The sequence below is a fragment of the Struthio camelus genome, chromosome Z (genome assembly GCF_040807025.1).
Source record: "Struthio camelus isolate bStrCam1 chromosome Z, bStrCam1.hap1, whole genome shotgun sequence".
In the NCBI taxonomy this organism is placed as follows: Eukaryota; Metazoa; Chordata; class Aves; order Struthioniformes; family Struthionidae; genus Struthio; species Struthio camelus.
This window is the reverse complement of record NC_090982.1, coordinates 44587344-44605496: the sequence shown is the minus strand read 5'-3', so window position 1 is coordinate 44605496 and position 18153 is coordinate 44587344. Positions and strand designations below refer to the sequence as shown.

At 39.8% G+C, this 18153-nt stretch overlaps 1 protein-coding gene across 1 annotated transcript; it reads left to right on the top strand.

Moving 5' to 3' along the window:
• The first annotated feature begins 6535 nt into the window (after window positions 1–6535).
• LOC138064542 (signal recognition particle 19 kDa protein-like) lies at window positions 6536–12268 on the top strand. Its single transcript, XM_068927558.1, has 5 exons — window positions 6536–6684; window positions 8434–8509; window positions 9194–9265; window positions 10476–10587; window positions 11555–12268. Exons 1-5 carry the CDS (start codon window positions 6650–6652, stop codon window positions 11686–11688), a joined length of 429 nt encoding a protein of 142 aa, XP_068783659.1. The 5' UTR covers window positions 6536–6649; the 3' UTR covers window positions 11689–12268.
• Window positions 12269–18153: the final 5885 nt, after the last annotated feature.

Here is an 18153-nt window from a genome sequence, read left to right as displayed (position 1 = left end):
TTTAGAAGATGAGTTCTGCATTTCAGGATTAATGAGTTTGGTTGGCTGATTTGGTATTTTGGTAGCAGAAAAATACACTTTTTAGTTTGAATTTATAAATAGAAAAGGAAATTCCCTTACTAGCAGTTTTTAAAAAGCTAGATAACGTTTCAAAGCCAGATTATAGGGAAAAAAGCATTATTTCTATCACCTACAGTTTAAATTAAGGATCAAGAAAACTAGGATGTTTTAAGGGATTACATTTAATACTGAATGAAGGTAGCTTATGCCTAATTCTGTCCCTCCACCTAAAAATCCTCTGTAGAGAATAGCATGTTGTTGGGGGTGGGGGGGTGGTGGGATGCAGTGTGGATATACAATAAAGAGAATTCGGATTTGCTTGTGCATCTTACCTAGATCGTTACTAAGGTCTGTGATGGCAGACACTTTGTACGGAAGTAGCCATGGAAGATGTAAAGGAAGGTAGATGTAAAGATTAAGCCATAATATGAATGGCTAGAAACTTCTCGTTTTTATGTGATTATTTTTTTTCCATTGGGAAAGGGAGTTGTCACCTTTATTCTTAGAATAACTGAACAACTGACTAATTGTGATGGATTATTTGACGCTCTTGAAGTGTTTGAAGTCACGTGGAAGCCTTTCAGACAGAAATCCCCTAGTTTAAATGAAAGCTGTGAGTTCAGTGCAAATAGTGTATTATTGTGTCGCATATGTGTATGGATGACTGATGGTTCCTTCTGCTCTTACAAACTGACTTTGCACAGTTGTGACTTTACACAGCTGCCAGCTGTTACACAAGGCAAAAAAGAAAGGCCAAGAAACAATTGGATGTAAAACTGAGACCTACACTTTTTTCCCAGTCACATATTCTTTGCAAATAGCAAGGAATTAGAGATGGGTAGAAATCCCTATTTTCTGTATTTGCATTTTGCCAGTTCTTTTTGTTGCCAGCTAAATAGAGATTGGATAGAGTCCATTGGCAATGCGGTGCATGCTATTCCCTGTATCTCGGAGAAATACTGTATACGGTACCGGCTGTATTTTCTGAATTACTCCATGTCAAGGGTTGGGTCTAGGTAAGATATTCTAAAAGACTTTTAGTTCTGCATTGAATAGCATTCAGGAGCACTATTTCAAGGCAGCTATGGCACTGCTGCTGTTACGGTGCAGCATTTAAGCAGATTGAAACAAGGAAACCCAATATGGCTTTAGAAATCTTGTGGATGTTTATGCCTTTTTAAGGGTGCATGTGCTATCAGGATTGTTTCTAGGACTCTACCATACAGATGAACAGAAGGCACTTTTCTGCTGAGTACTGGAGTAAGTTGTGCAATTGTCTCTTCAATTGTAGGACAGGCATGAGGTTGTGCTCCTCCAGAAACCCCCTAAGGTTTGAAAGACAGGATTTTGGCTTACTAAGATAGAACTGGAGTAGTCCATGGATTTAAAAATAATCACTTCTTTTGGGAAAGTGGTTGTACACAGCACTCTAAAAGTGCAATATGCCAAGATGCTATAGTTCATTCTGCATAGTGAAGTTTCATGGTATGCAAACACCACTTTTGTGAATCTAAATGAAGTACGGCATTCCTTTTTTTTTTTTCCTTCTCTACACTGTTCAGCGTTCTCTTTCAGACAGACCTAGTTTACACCTGCCTGCACTTCCATCTTAGTGTCATATTTCATGAAGCGTTTCCATTTAAATGGTTTATTTTCTTACCACTCATTTTCCCTATATTTTATTTACAAATACATTTTTTGAATCCTTGCTTACAAAGACTGTGGAAAATTCCTCCTCTGCTCAACCCTTCCTTTCAATGTCTATTGAACCAACCAAGATTTCACCCTACATCCCTTTTCTTTGTTCTGCTTTTTATCAGCAGTCCACTACAGCAGTGTTGCACCTTCTGTTTTTTTATATATGCATTTCTAGCATGTTTAGACTATACAGTGTAACACTTGGTTAGAGAAAACTGAACACCTAAGCTAGGTCTGAATGAGCTGATAACTGTACGTGACACTTCAAGTGATACACAGAGGTATTGTTTTGGCTCAGTCCAGATGCATTTGCTTAGGCAGCCACTTCCAGTTAGGGCATTTGGATTTATCCCAGGTGAAATGTGCCATCCTGTATCACAACCCCTGCTGAATTTCTGTTTCATAATTTTACAGGCCCTTGATTATAATTTTCTGTTAGTTCACAGTCATAAAATAGGGTTTGACTGAGCACACCTTACTTGCTGTGGTGTGTGCTATGACAGAATTCTGTTTGAAATGCATGTAGTGCAATGTTAATTGCATGCCATTTCCATTTCCACTGCATAGTTGTGACAAACAGAATAACTTCATGAAGTCATACACAGCTTTCAGAGACCAGTATCTCTGGTAATCTCTGGTATTAAACAAAAGCATTATTTGGAATTGTGAAATTTTGCTTCAGACATACATGCGACCTATCCTCAAGAGCAATTACACCTTATCTTCACATTGCTTTAAATGTTTAAGAGCTGTCAGGTTTTGAACTTTATAGCTTAATTACTGAATTTCTGATGTCAGGGACAATAGATATTTGGAGAGCGCACGTGCCTGTTACATGCCTGAGTTAGTGTGTTTTGTGACCTACTTATGCCTCTGAATTCTTCAGGCTGGAAATATGCAGAATTCAACTTTAAAATAAATTCCTTGTGACACTAGAACGAACGTAGTGGCTGGATGCCATATACCCAATGAGCTCATTCTATAATGATGGTGGGGATTAAACTGGCATGTTTGTACCTAATGCTTCATTTTAGGCATGTTAGTTTCAAGATAATGTGAATTCTAGCACCAAGACATGAGATTGGTATAAAATAATAGGATCTACAGAAAAGAAGACATGCTTCCCTTGTTGTCAGCTAGGTATGCTGCATAATTCAATCTGTAACTCTGCAAACGCAATTTCCAATAATTGTTTATAATTTTTTCCATCTGAAATAGATGTGAAAAATCCTTTATGTCATTGGCTATGTAGCTTCTGTGCTATGCAGAAATAAGCTTACATATTATATTAAAAGAGAAATCATTAATCTATATATGTTGCTTTTAAACTATATGAATTCAAACAAAGGAAAAAATAGCACGCAGTTATCAAATATAACAACATTGAACAAACAAACATATAAAAGCTTTCTCAGGATCCTAAACTAAGTGGGCAGACTGAGAGCAAACTTAATATGCAATAATAGTATTGGGCCACTCACCAGTTGCAGCTGTGTTTGCTGCCATTTTTAATGTAACGTCACAGCAGTGCTTCTCAATCTATTGTCTAATAGCAGTCCATTATGCACCAAAGAGTGGTCTACAAAGTAACGGAGATACTAGAAACATTGTGAAAATCTAAGAAAAAAGAATGGCACAATGGAGAAACAACTTTTAGTATTTGTTCATTAAGTTTTAGCCTAATTTTTATTAATTGTATTTGAAACTGTGACAATAACAAATAATTCTTTTTTTTTTCTTCCCTAAAAGCACTAGGTAGTTCTTTTATTTAAACACTGCTAGAGCATTGTTTTTCAGATCTAGCTTTATACCCTTTTGGGGGATTCAAGACCGTGTGTCCCAGGTTAGACGTATTGTTATCTGAAGAACAAAAATAAACTGCAATGAGCCTGATGCATAACATGCTTTAGTGATGAATATGTTTCATCTAAAGATCAGACCATGAGTATGCCCTGCATATTAGATATTGGTACTGGGACACAGTGAATATAATGAAATCTAGTCTGTCCACAGCTTATATTGTATGTACAGTCAATGTTAAATGCCGTAAACAATTGCTGCAGGCTTCCGTAACTACAAGGACCACCTTCTCCCTGAGCGCAAGGGACAGCCCACAGCCTGCTGTTAGGGAAACACGACGCTGGCACTGCAGGGTCGCACTGCCATGCAGCATGCATGTAGGCAGTGGAGGAGCAAATGGTGTTGACCTGCCCACCTCCCTCTTTCCCTCCCCTTCTGCCTGTTTTGCTGAACGGTGGTCACAGCAGCTGGCAGAACCTGCTTCTGCCACCCTGACTGAGGCACAGGCTAAGCACTGACAAGTTGGACAACAGCTCCCAAGGCAGTGGTACTTCTAACACTTATTAGTTGGTGGGGATCTCAATAGAAGTCTCTTAATAGACATGTGTGTGTGTATGCAACAAAGACTTGAAAGAACAATGTGGTACTAAACCACGCTGGTAATTCTTTATCAAGCTAATCCTAAGATGAGAATGTTTTGTTGTTATATATTAACAAAAAAAGGCCATATGTTTAAATACATAATTAGTTTTAATAATTACCTCTTAGAGAGGTATGTTTTTCTTCAGTGTCTCACAGCATCACGCAAAAAGACTGTGCCTGTCTGTTCTTCAGCCTTGCAAAATGCTCCTTGGCTTCACTAGGTTGTTCTCTATCAACAGCACTGCTAAAGCATCCAATTATTCTTGCTTTTCATGTTCCTCAGGTAGGTTTTGCACACATTTCAGTGTCAAGAACATCTTTTTTCAGTTCTGATGTTCTGATAGGTCTCATGATTCTATTTGAAAGGAGTTCATCATTTAACTGAAAATTTCTTCTATATTGTTTTGTAAAACAGTGAGGTAGTGAATTTTACACCACTTTTACTGCTATGCATCAGCAGAAAATACCAAGCTGCGTCTTTTTTATTTTTCTTTTTTTTTTTTGGTCTGAAAACAGAAAACAGTCGATTGCTGTCGATCTTATCTCCCTTCAGGAAAATAACATATATATTTTTTAAAGAACTCCACATCAGGCAGCCTGAAGTAACCAGGGATCACCCTCTGAAAAATCGATCGGTCTTCAGCATGGACAGCTATTGGATCAAAAGCTTCCTTCACAACTTGACTCAGCTCAGTTTGTGTAACTTTTCTTTTTGTTGTCAGCTTTTTATCTTTCTAAAGGGCTGCCAAAGCTTTGGCCTCCTCCCATATAGTTACAATCACATTTTTGAAAGCTGCTATTGCAGAGACCACTCAGTTGTATTTCACTTCCGTAGTAGTTTGAACAGTATATTCACTTCTGGCATAATGAGACCAAAGATGGAAAGAAAAAAGACAACAAAACTTCCCACCATTCAAAAGAATCAATAGCCCAAATAACTCATGTTTGGGTGCCACCTTGATTCTTCCTGAAGCTTCTCCACAACTCTCAACTCTTCTAAGTTTTCATGAACTGTCCTTACAGTCCTTCCCTGGAAGTTCCATTGTGTTGCACTGGATCTCAGCATCCTCCTATTCAGTTCTTCATCTTGGACAGCCACATGCTTTACTGAAGCAGGAAAAAAGGTGCAGAAAAACGTGCAAAAATACTTTGTTCTTTGTGTGTCCTGGAGCATAGCTGCTGCGTGAAAAGGTTTAATTAGTGACTGTAACAATGCACAAAATGTACCCTGTGGAATTCATCTTCCATTAGGGCTTGTACTCCATTCAGTCTGCCCATCGCTGCTGCACTGTCCTACCAGCAGCAAGTTTGTGCGCTTCATGTTCCTGAAGGACAGAGTCGATTTGCTGTTGCCAAACAGCAAATCCGGGTGGTCTTTCACTACTGAGACTGCACAAAGTAGTCAACAGAAACATCACTAACAGACAGTGCAACATTGTTACTATCAATGAGTTACAAAACATAGCAGTCATTTTGTCAGCTTGAACTGAAACTTAAGTTTGCTCTTTGAACGTCACCCTTGATACAGTCTCTGGAAATTTCGTACGTGCAGAACAGTTCATTTGGTGTAACTGAAGGGTCCTGAAATGCTGGCAAGTTATCGCGAGGATTTCTTAGTACTGGATCATCCTCACATAACATTTAAAACATTGACCAAAAAGTTCCTGGCTTCAAAGACCTGGATCGCTTGTCATGCCCTTGGGTACCTGCGCTGCACGAGCCACAGTTCTGGCCCTGAAACAATCTTTGATAACGTTTCCTGTTCTTATCAACGTTTTGGTTGTGTCAGTTAGTCTCACACCGCCACACCGCACTCCCCAACTTTTCAACAGCGCTGGCTTTTCCAGGAAGTGGCAGGGAAGGAGCATTTTGCAGATGAGGGGCCGAGCTTTTTGTGCTTTGCGAGTCTTTGGCGCTGCGGCACAGCGCCACCCCCGGGAGCCCCCCGCGGAAAGCCGCACAGACTCCTCCCGCCCACCCTGGCAGCCGGGCGCCATTTCTAACGAAGCCGCTCGCACCGGAACGTTGACCTGCTGCCAAGCTTCCTCACTTCGCTTTTGGGGTTGGTAAGAACAAAGTCGCCGAGGCGAGGCGACCCGCAGCGTTCCGCTTCCGAGCGCTCCTCACCGCTCCCGTTTCCCACCAACGCTCCGGCTCCGCCCCGCGGTGGGAGGCGGCCTCCGCCCCGCCCGCCCGCCCGCCCCCTCAGCAGCGGCGCCTGCGCAGCCGGGGCGCACGCGCGCTCTGCCGCGAGCCACGTCGCGCCCTCCTACAGGCTGGTGCGCTTTAGAGACAGCAACCTCGTCCAATCGGGTGCCAGGAATGCTTGTCGCTGGAAAGGAGGGGGCGGGATTTCTGGTGGGGGAGGGGGGAGGGCGGTGTGACGAGGCCGGGCCAACGGAAGCAACGGCGGTGAACGCTGCTGCTGCTGCCGCCGCCGCCAGTTATTATGGCCGCCGCCGCGTCTCCGGCTGATAAGGAGAGGTAGCGTGGGCTGCGTCTTCCGGTCCTGTTCCGCTCTAACCCGTTTGGTTGCAGCGGGCTGAGGGTGGGGGGTCCGCTGGGGCTGCGTCAGCGCAGGGCGCTGGGGTAGCGGCGGCAGCAGTGGCCGAGGGGCCTAACAGGTGGGGAGCGGGGGCGAGGGGTCAGGCACCCTTCCCCCCTTCCCCCCCCCCCACCGTGTTCTTCCCCGGCGCTGCCTCGGCCGCGCCTCCGAGCCGTCGGGCTGCTTTGGGGGCCGCCGGTGCGGAGTGTAACGCGCGGTGCTGTGCGCTTCTTTGCGCTGCTTTGTTCTAAACAAAATGTTCTAGGTGTCCTGCGTGAGGTGCTGAGGACTTGAGAGAGTTGTGTTTGGTTGTTAATATTTCTATTATGTATCTTCAAAAACCAGTTACAAATATAATATGGTTAACGGCCACATATTGAATCTAGAGTAGCTGAAATGCCTAGTCTCCCCAAGCAATTTTCACGGTGGTGAATTTAAAGCAGTTTTCCAGGGGCAGCCTTCAAGTGTGCAGTCCACATGCTCTGCAGCAAGTCGAGGAATCTACAGGTGCCCCTTACCTCTGCGATTCGTTGCAGAGAAGGTTCAGCTTGTTCAAGGGTGGTATGGGGGAGATTGTTATAACTCACTTATTTGTCGAAGCAGGAAGTGAACATTTAGCCTTTCCTGATGCTGGCGTGCATGATGTTACGCTGCCATGTCATTTTTTTTTTCATGTAATGCGTTTAAATCTCAGAAAAGGTAAACTGAGGAGGAGATGGTGGGTAGTGCAGTGTATTGATGATTGTGAATGTCAGTAATGAGATTAGAATTTTCCTGTGCAGATCTCTACCACTTATGTAAAAATGGGGTAACTGGTCTGTAAAGAGGATTGTAACTAATAGAGGAAAATATCTGTGGAAAGGTATTTGAGAGTAGAAGAGTAATGAGAGTTGAGATGACTGAAGCTAACTTCAGGATCAGCAAGAGGTATTTTCTTGAGGCAGACTTTTTCAGCAAGGCAGGCTTTCTTTCAGAGGTGTTTCCTTTTAATCCGCATCAGTGACTCCTCGTCCATCTCCAGCTCATTGAATACTAATCTGCTCCATATAATTGATCGCTTCCTTAGTTTCTGCTCTGCTAGTATTTTTGCCTGATGAGAAGAGTGAGTTTCTGTCACTCTTGTCCTTATATATGCTTGACAAAGGTTGAACTTTTTGAAAGATCTTAGCGCTATCAAGTCTCTAAGCGTAGTTTTTCAAAGGCTTTGTAACTTGTCTAAATTTGGGTAGTTCTTTGTGGGAATAGGGAAAAACGAATCCATGATTAAAATGCTTTTATCGAGAACTTGAAATCGATCAGCAATAAGGGTACTACAATCTTTCAAGGAAATGGGTATATTAGATTTTAGCTTTTGAGATGCTATGGGTCAAAACATGCTCTTTCAACCTCCTTTGCTCTCAAAAGCCTAGGAGGTGGCCCCTTCCTTTGTCCGCGTTTTGCTCCTGAAACTGATTTCTTGCAAATAAGGTTTCAGCCAACTGGTGATAGTCCCTTAAATAACTGAGAATGGGATTTTGCAATGTCTTGCTAGTTAGCCAAGGAAAAATAAGTGGCTGTTCTAAACTGCTGTGGGGAATTGGGAACTCGTGTGTTATAGAAATGGACTTTCTTATTTTCATTTTACCGTCGCGCAAACAATTTAAGGAGCTGATATTACTTACTTAATCTTGCAATGTTTTGTCTTCTAGATTCATCTGCATTTATCCAGCTTATTTAAATAACAAGAAGACAATAGCAGAAGGAAGAAGGATACCTATAGACAAAGTAATTTGTGGGAGAAATACAATGTTTTGCTTTGTGGTAGTACATAGGGAGTTGGAAAATAAAACCAAGTCTCAGACAAAGCTGTTATCTTCCCTGTCCTTCTCAGCAAATAGGCTGAGAACTGGAAGTTACAATGTATTTGAAGATAACTTACTGTCAGCATGTGGACTTGTTAGAAGAGCGCTGGGTTTAAGTCTCTGCTTTCACATGAGCAGCCCCTTTGGCAGGAAGATGAAGTACTGAAAACTAATATGCTTGATAATCTACGGCAGAACTTGCTGAATTTAGAAGTGATGCAGACAGCAGTAGTAGGCTAAAGTCTGTGTGACTGGTGATCTAACTTGTCTTAATGTCACCCGTATTCTGTGCTTTGTCCCTATGCACATGGTACATAGATTTAGTAGTTGTTGCTTTTAGTGTATCCGGAAGTAGTCGTGATCCTCTCCCTCCCTCCCTCACGGTATTTTTCTAGTTGCAAAGTGTAGGGTAGGAAACCTCTAACCCGTTTGGTTGAAGCGGGCTGAGGGTGGGGGGTCCGCTGGGGCGGCAGCCGGGGGTGAGCGGCCACGCCAGCGCAGGGCGCTGGGGTAGCAGCGGCAGCAGTTGCCGAGGGGCCTAACGGGTCCCTGTTTAGGTAATTCATCAATTAAAAATAACTGTAATAAAAAACTGTTGTTTCAATAGGCTGTTGAAAATCCAACATCTACAGAAATCCAAGATGTGTGTGCAGCAGTTGGATTCAACGTGCTTGTAGAGGTAATAAAAATAACTTGGTATGGGTCTTAGGTTTTCTTTCGTTATGTCTTTTCTTACAAGCGAGGACAAATTGTAATGGAAAAACTTTGGTTGTCAGCCAAGATGCTTCTTTTCTTTGAGCAATAACTGAACATCATGCTTAAGCAGATATTGGAAAACTATATGCAAGGCAAGAATCACATATCTCGGAGATAATGATGTTTTTACCTTATAAAAAAGCTAACTGTAAAATATATGTATATATTTTATAAGTGTGTAGGTATATATATCCTTCTGAGAAGACTATACTAGATGCTTGAAAGTTTCTAATGGAAAAGGGCCAGAATAAAAACTCATTTTGCAACCTGGAGCTATACAAATTAAATATTAAAAAGTAGCTCACTTCTAATGAAAGATGATTAATTTTTGGAAATAATGTCCTATAGGAATAGGATTCTGCTGTATGAAATCTTCAGGGTCCTTTGAAACCTTTGTGGAAGTCATGGTTTAGCCAAAGAATTTTAGTTTTCAGTACCGTAGTAATCATCTCAGTACTCCCGTGGTCTTTAGATAGTTTAACTTGTTCACCTTTTTTTTTCCCCATAGGGAATGAGCTTGAGTTTCTAAAAGGGAACTTTTTTCGCCATTTATTCTTTTTAGAATTAATCATCTATTGCATTTTGTTAAAGAAATTAGATCCTCATCAAAGAGTTTAATGACTGGCATCCAAGGTCTGTACAAAATCACTTGGCTTTTCACAAGACGACTAATATATTCCTGTTATTGCACACTAGCCTGTAAAATAGCCAGTACAAGGAAGAAGCCTGTAATGTTATTTTAACGAAAATAAAAGATATGAGTTATCTGAAGTCAGCGGGCCTCGACGTCTGACCCATTCATGTATTGTCCCAAGATGTTCCAGAAGGGTTCATGGCCATGGAGAGGAAACAAAACGCGTGTCGCTGTGATCCAGACTGATGGAGTAGTACAGTGGACCCTGTAGCAAGTTATTCAATGAACCGGTTGCAGCAGTGCTTCTGGAAAAGTTAAACTATGACTTTGGGTGTTATTGCACTGGCTAACTGATGGATGATACTGCAGAGTTGTGGCTCTGGGTTTGATCTGCTCAAAAGAATTCCATGCAGGCTGCTGTGATTTGGATAGCTTGCACAGAAAATCATTCCCGTACTTCATATTCCTAGTAAAATAAGTTTATCCTTTCATATGACAGAAAAATAAGATGTATCCTAGAGAGTGGAACCGTGATGTGCAGTACAGGGGTAGAGTACGAATTCAACTCAAACAAGAAGATGGCAACCCGTGTTTACCTCAGTTTCCAACACGTGAGTAGAGCATCTGGGTTAGATGCTTTAACTGTTACTAACAAACAGGAAGGCTTTGTTTGTCTTATATTATCAGCTTGTTTAATGGTTTTTACTAATACAAATTTTAGAACTTAACATCAAATAAATTCACCTTTTAAAGTCAACCAAATAAAGCAAGTGAGTGGAGTTTGTAAAGTGCTGTTGTCTTTGATCTTGCCTTTTTTCAGGGCTTGAACTGAAAAGGATTTGGAGGAAAGTTGCAAGAGTGCTGTATTGAACAAAACAACAGTTCAGTTTTGATTTTTTGTTTTGTGGAGGATCATTTTTCAAAACAGGAGTTTGTATTAAAATGGCTAAATTCCACCTTTTTCGTAGGTTATATGCATCAGTTAAGCATTGGTACAGATGGCAAACTGATAAAACACAATATTGAGTGTGTATTTATTTTCTCTTCACCGTTTACATAAATTAAAAATAAAGTGGGAGGGTCCCTGAAAGTTCCATAAATTACTTGCCCATGCAAGATGAGCTAGTGTCTTTCTAAAGATGCTTGCACTTGTTGCCTGGTTATTCTGTGCCAACAATTTTTGGCCATTGGAAAGTGAGGGGGGAGAGAGTCGTAGGAAGGGTGTCGATGCTTTGGAGACTGTCAGGTCATGTGCCGCTCTGATACAGGTAATCCAAGAGGGGATACTTCAGTCTTGATGGCTATGCAAGAGAGATCATAATCTGGTGTAAATAATGACAAGGCTCTAATGAGCTGTGACACTTCATTAGTCCTGGGCTTAAAAATCTGATTAAAGCTTTGCACAAACTTCCAGCTACATGGGGAAAGTAAGAACAACTCTGCATTTTGTATCTGTTTTAACAAAAAACTGAGCCGGGGCTGAAGATTCTAACTTTCAAAACGCTGTGAATGTTCTTAACTTTGTGAGTTCTTTCTCTCTCTCTCTCTCTCTCTCTCTTTCTCTCTCTTTATTTTTAGGTAAATCAGTGATGCTGTATGCTGCAGAAACCATTCCCAAACTGAAGACAAGAACACAAAAAATGGGAGGTAGCGAGCAAAGTCTCCAGCAAGGAGAAGGAGGCAAAAAAGGCAAAGGGAAGAAAAAGAAATGAGCCTACATCTGGAATAACTGTTACTTTACATAGCTGTGCTTACTACAGATATGGATGGACACGTTACTGATTGCAACTTTGAAGTGAAAGATACCGGAGGGAAGGAGGAAGAAAAAAAAAAAAACAAAAAAACCCCACAGGTGAAGCTGAATAGAACTGCCTGCTTTTTCCGGCATTGGAATGCATGTAACTGCCTCATCTCTGTGTCACAGCAAATCTATCTACATACAGCCTGCAAGTCAAAAGCTAACATGCAGTTCTGAAGGTGAAAGAACATAAGCAAATGGGGTGGCTGGGAGAATTACTCTTTCCAGAAGAACTACGCAGTGTTATTCAGCTTTTTTTAAAAACAAACAAACAAACTTATGCAGACTAGATACCGGAAAACTGATTGCCTTAGTACACCATTTCTCTATGCTAGTTAAGTGACTATTTTAATTCTGAATGGTCTGTGTTGCTAAAAGAAAAATGTAAATGAGTGAAATTGATTCTGTAAACTTTCCTTGCTAATTATCTTTCACAACTGTCAAGTGTACTAATAAAGGCAACAAGTTAATTTTGAAAAATCTAATTATATAAACACTTGTGAAGAGCATTTCTTTTGTTGTTTTGTTTTTGTTTTTTTCCCCTCCAAAACGTACTTAAAAGATGTATGTGACTTACTGTAGGGATAATATTTTAACATTTTAAGTTAGTTGAACAAAATAGCTGTTCCTTTGTGTCTTTTGTAATGTAAGATACCATATCATATATTTCAGGTTGGTTTTGAGAGCTTATGAAATGTACTTTCTACCTTTAATCTCTCAAATATTGTTTCAAACGTCTGAGGCTCACAATATCTGCTAACGTAAAATAAAATGTTATATTTTATAGACGTGTAGCCCATGGACAGGGGCAAAAAGTCAGTCATTGGAGAAGTTGAGGTGGTCAGAACAGCTGTCAGCAACAAGGAACCTTAGAAGAACTCAAGAAATACACTGTGTAAGTGAAGTGAGGAATGGTTTAGTATAAGGAGACAGAAAAGGAAACAGCAGTACCAGTTATCAGTTAAGAATTTCCTGCATGAGTTTTTCTAGTCCTTACTGTATGAAAACAAAATGAGCTGGATGCTTTCATAAATGAGTACTAGAGGAAAGTTAACCAGACTATTTTGGTAAGTTCTCCATGTGGAGATACTCTCTCTCTTGGGGTTTGTCTCATCTTTATCTATCAGGTATGCTATCCTATGGTGTCACCTTTTTTCTCCCCCTATTTTAAAGATGAGCAGCATCCGAAATCCATCTAGACATTTAATGACTATTTTTAGAATTGTCATTTCTAGAATAGTCAGAGTTTACTAAAGTAATGAAACTTGACAAAGGGTTGTGCTTGGTATCCTTGCTCAGATTGCTAGTGCTTGTAGTTTGGGTTTTCTTCTAATACTTTTATTTCTTGTTCTACTGAACTGCCCCTTTTTTTTTTTTTTTTTAGTAGCTTAGTAAGCTACTGGTGCCCCTTGAAGTTGATTGATAGATAGGTGCTGATAGTGCAACTACATAGAGCCCTCTAGTTGTGAACAGTTCAAAGTTGTTTGTATTTTCTGTCTGTAATGTTCAGTAAGAGTGATTCTTGTATTGCATTTAATGAAGTATGCTGTGTTCTCATTCTCACTACAGTTGTACAAAATCCGAAAGCTGTTACAAAAAAGTTCCTCAGACCAAACCCCATGACAGTGAAGGAGTAAAAAAATATAGGCCATGTGTAATAGAATGACTTGCTGGAAGACATCTTTTGATCTAGCATGATAGAATATAAAGATTTGTTGTTTCTGCAGAATTAACAGTTTACACATACCAACTTTGGAGGATCTCTCCTGGAAAACGCACCTAAATTCTGAGAAGCTAGTTCACTGGCCTTTTTCCATGAGTTGCTAGGATGCTATGCGATAGGAAGAGTAGGCATGTTAGAAGACAAGTGGAGGTTGCTAGAGACTGTTACTTAGCTACTTACGCTCTACGCAATTAAGAAAGTGTTAAAGGTTAGTTGCAACTTGGGAACACGTAGTAAGTAATGTATTCAAGCAAGTCTTGAAAGTATAGTCAATATATAAATGGACCGTAATTCTTCACAGATTTGGGGGTTTAAATTATTCCTGGCTCCTCCTGCTAGTTGAGTACCTTCTCTGAAACTTTATTTTTCAGGGAGCTCTGTGAAAATTACTTCATAAAAGAGAATATCTCAATTCCATGATGTTAAATGGAGGTAAATAGATTCTTATGAAGTTATGATAGTTATGCATGAGTATTGCAAGTCACAGCTTTAGGCCATTGACATTTGAAAAATATGAAGGTTAAATCATACTGGATATCTGCTTACAGTGGCCGTAAGTTGAACATCCAAAGAATTTGTCTGCGCTATGCAGTGTGGATTAAGAAAGGATCTTAGTTGCGTTGCTTACTAACTTACCCAATTAAAGAAACAGAACTAGTTGAGTTATTTTAAAAATAAGGACCTTATGAAGAAACTGGGAGACATTTCTGCAAAGAGTAATATTAACACCAAATTTCTTAAACTGTGGTTTAATCAAATGAACAAAGAACGCTGTCAGGGTATTTTGTGTAAAGCTTTTTTTTTTTAATTTTTTGAAACAAGTTACACTCTACTAGGAAATCAAATAATTACTACCATTAAGGATCTAAAGTCTGTGGGGTTTTGTTGCCGTTTCCCCTACCCTTATATGAGCTTATCATTTTGCTTTCTAGTTTGCTTCAGGAAGTACTCTTATGTGAGCAGTACAGGTCCTATAAATGACGGATCAGAAAATTAACCGCAACTTCCCTTTTCCTGCCTTGGCTAAGCTTACAAACCATTATTTCATTTCTGGATTTCTTATTTTATTTTATTTTATTTTATTTTTTTTACTTTTTTTTTTTTTGACGAACTGAGTTAATTAGATGATTAAAAACAAGTGGGTTATGATATTAGGTCAGATTATTATGCAGGCCTGTCGGTTCTGCTTCCTTCTCTCTTTTCCCTCCCCTGCCACCCCCCTAAGAAAAGAGAGAACAGGAACGAGAAAAGATTGTTATAGTCTGATTGGTGAAATAGAAGTCTTACTTGTACGCTTCAGCTTTCTCATGTTCCTTTAAAAATTTGAATACAATATCATAAAATATAATGTAATTGACATAGATAAAGCTAATCTAAGCTGTATTTGGCGTAATTTTGTTCCCTCTTTTTATTGTTAGTAAGTCGTTTTAAAAAAAAATGTTAAGTCCTACAGGATTTCTCAGGACTTGAATGTGTTTCTCAAGTCTTTTTTTTTTTTCTTTGTTTAGAAAGATGGATCAGTTTGTTCAGGACCCTGATATCTATGGAATTACAGTTGTGAACATACTGGTGTCTTCAGGCCATTTCAAGTGTTGCAAGGAAAGTGTCTTCTGGCATTTTACTTTTAGTTTTGGAAAAATGGGACAGTTCTGCATTGTACGTAGTCCATTTGGGGACTGGCAGAAATGGAGGTAGGGAGAAGGGTGCTGCAAAAACACTAGAATTCTCGATCTCAATGCTGTCGATAGAAAACCATTTTTTTTTTTCAGAAATTGGCTGGTAATGGACATCTCTTTAAGGTGTTTGGTACCTGGCAGTCTTGTTAGTTAGTCTGTCTAGCTTTTACTCTCTTCTGTGAGAATTTGCCTAGAAGAGTAGAATTATTAAAATAGCACTAAGGATAACTATGGTTTCCTGTGGGTGGCAATATTAAGGACATGCATTGCTGGGTGGGAATTGACTCTGTATCTCTGAGATGAGGAATATGGATATTAAAGCTGATATCTGTCTCAAAGATACTAGTGTAGATATTTAAATATACATACTTGTTATGTTCCTGTGTTGGTATTTCAGTACCTAGACAAAGATTAAACTTTTGAAACAGGCACGTGAGCTCAAAAATCAGCCTCCCTGTAACAATTTCTGTGGCAGCAGCAGATAGGAAAACTGACAATAGGCATTACGTAGCAGATTTGAACATGCAGGCAAACAACATTGAAAGGAATAACTGTAGAAATGAACATTTAGCACTGTTGTAAGGTAGGTGGTTCTTTCAGATATACGGAAGGGAGCAAGTAGCTGTAGCTGCAAGTCTGCTGTAGCAGAATCGCAACCACCATCATTCAATTCTGGATGTAAAGACCATGAGTTTCAAATTGTATGTGGAAATGTATCTTACTTTGGGAAGTGATAATAACGTATAACCGTATGTGATTTTTCACCTTCAGCCATGAGGTAGATTGCATAAAGACCAGGGTTTGGGAAAATAGCTGTTCTTAAACATCTCTGTATGTATATTCTGTTCATGGTGCCTGTAGCTGAATGATTGGAGCCGTTTAGCCAACACTTTCTTTTGGGACAGCATATGTTTATCTGTCTGTGGTGTTTGTGCGTGCTGTACCGAGAGCATGAAAGGTGGAGTGGCTCACTTGTTTTGTTCTCTTTCTCTCTGTAGCTGCAGATTTAGCTATGTCTTAATGTAATTCCTCCAGTTACAGACTGGCTTTTGTTAGGTTATTTTATGTCTTGGTATAGGTTTCTAGAGAGGGCTTTTTTGCCTGTTTTCAAGAAGCGAGGCTTAATACAAACGCTGACTTCATCTGTCCCTTTATAACTTTTGAGTCTGTTGATAGATTTGGTTGAAATGATGCAATGACTAGAGTTCTCAGAGACAGTGAGTTCCCATAAGTCATGAAGTGCAGTGGCCGAGTTGAGAGATGAGACTCTGTTAACGCATCCAGTGAAGGAACTTTCTGTGTTCTGGATGGAACAAAAAAAGGCAAGGAGAATGAGCACGTGTTCTTCCTGGTTGGCAGTTTGCTTTGGCCAAACTGCATTTAGTGTATTGGCTGTCCAGTCAGCATATATGTAGCTTCAGATTAGGTACGGATTAGAACTGGCGAAATAACTACCAAATTAGCTGTCTTTTGTCAAGGCCCTGAAAAGATACCGACTACATTGTGGTGGTAGGCATAAGGGAGATGGGAAGGAAATGAAAATAATCGGTAGCATGGGACGTAGGAGTGAGTGGAGGAAACTCTAGGTAGGAACTGAGTGGAATGCGGTCGAGTTCTGCTTCTTATGAAACAGCATGTGTTTCTCGTTGTCTCTGTCAAGGTTTTTTTTTTCCAGATAGCAGAATTTGAAAAGTCTAATTTAAGTCTGTAGGCTTTCAGTATTCTCTTGCAAGGATGCAGTAATAGAAAATGGTAGGCACATAAGGTGGTTTTGTTTTGTGGAATTCCATTGCCTACAGCAAATGCATCCTTCCAACAGGTTGCTAAATTCAAAGTTCATCTTCAGTTATTTTTACTTTATTATTTCATGAGTTGACAGTCACCCACCACGTTTCTTGCTCAGGCACTTCTTACTATTTTATGGACCACAAAGAGATCTGTTCTTCACAAGGCTGTGTCGGTGTGGTTGTACAACAGAGGATTCCCTTAATGGTTTCCAGGTGGTTAATGCTGAAGTACTGCTTCATACCATCGCACTGGATGTAGAATTTCTCTGGAAATACAAGACTGAGATTCAGTACTCTGTTTGCATGCTTGCAGAACATGCAGTGTACAGGAAATACTTATGTCTCTGAATAATCACTAAATCTTATGAACATAATTTTCTCTTTAAGATTTGCTGCAGGACAGAATGTATTTATTATATTCTTATCAGTAGTGGCAGCTTATTCAAAATTATTATCCTTTGCCTGTAGTCAAATGATTGCTGAGCCTAAATATACTATTTAACATAATTCTGTGTAGTATCATGACCTGCAAGAATTTGTCATTTATTGTTTTAAACCCTGTTCTTCCTTTTTTGCATAGGGCAGTTATGGTTGGTTGAGTTTGAAAGTTTTGGAGGAGAGGATTAAGGAATTAGTCAATATGTTTACATCGATTCTCAGAATATTTGTACAAAGTATAATTGATTGTACAAACTTGACAAGACTGGAACACAAACTCAAGGCACTTTAACTTTGTCAAATTAAAAACATTGAGAGGTTTTGACCTGGCAAATATTAGTCATGTCTTCCACTACTTACAAGAAGGTATATTCTTTGCTAACTATCTTGCTTTGTTTTAGTAAATTCAGTTTTATTTTAGTATCATTAGCGGTGTTTGTATCATTGTGGGGTTTTTATTGCTTTTCTCTAAGAACTTCTTTTGTTCTGCTTGCTGAGTTTGGAAATGTATGGAATAAACGTCCTACTTACACTTCAAGCAGAAAGAACTGTAAGTGTGAACACTCCTACCTGCCAGTAACTATGCCGTATTATATATCTATATCACTTATGGAAGACTAGAAAATCAATGGGAGAGGAAAAAACAGTCTGAAATCCCTGTAGTTTATAGTGTTTCCTGTATACATTTCTATAGGATCCTGCATTCCCAGGACCTAGCCCTTGATAATTCCTCAGGAAAGCAAAGCTATGAAGTC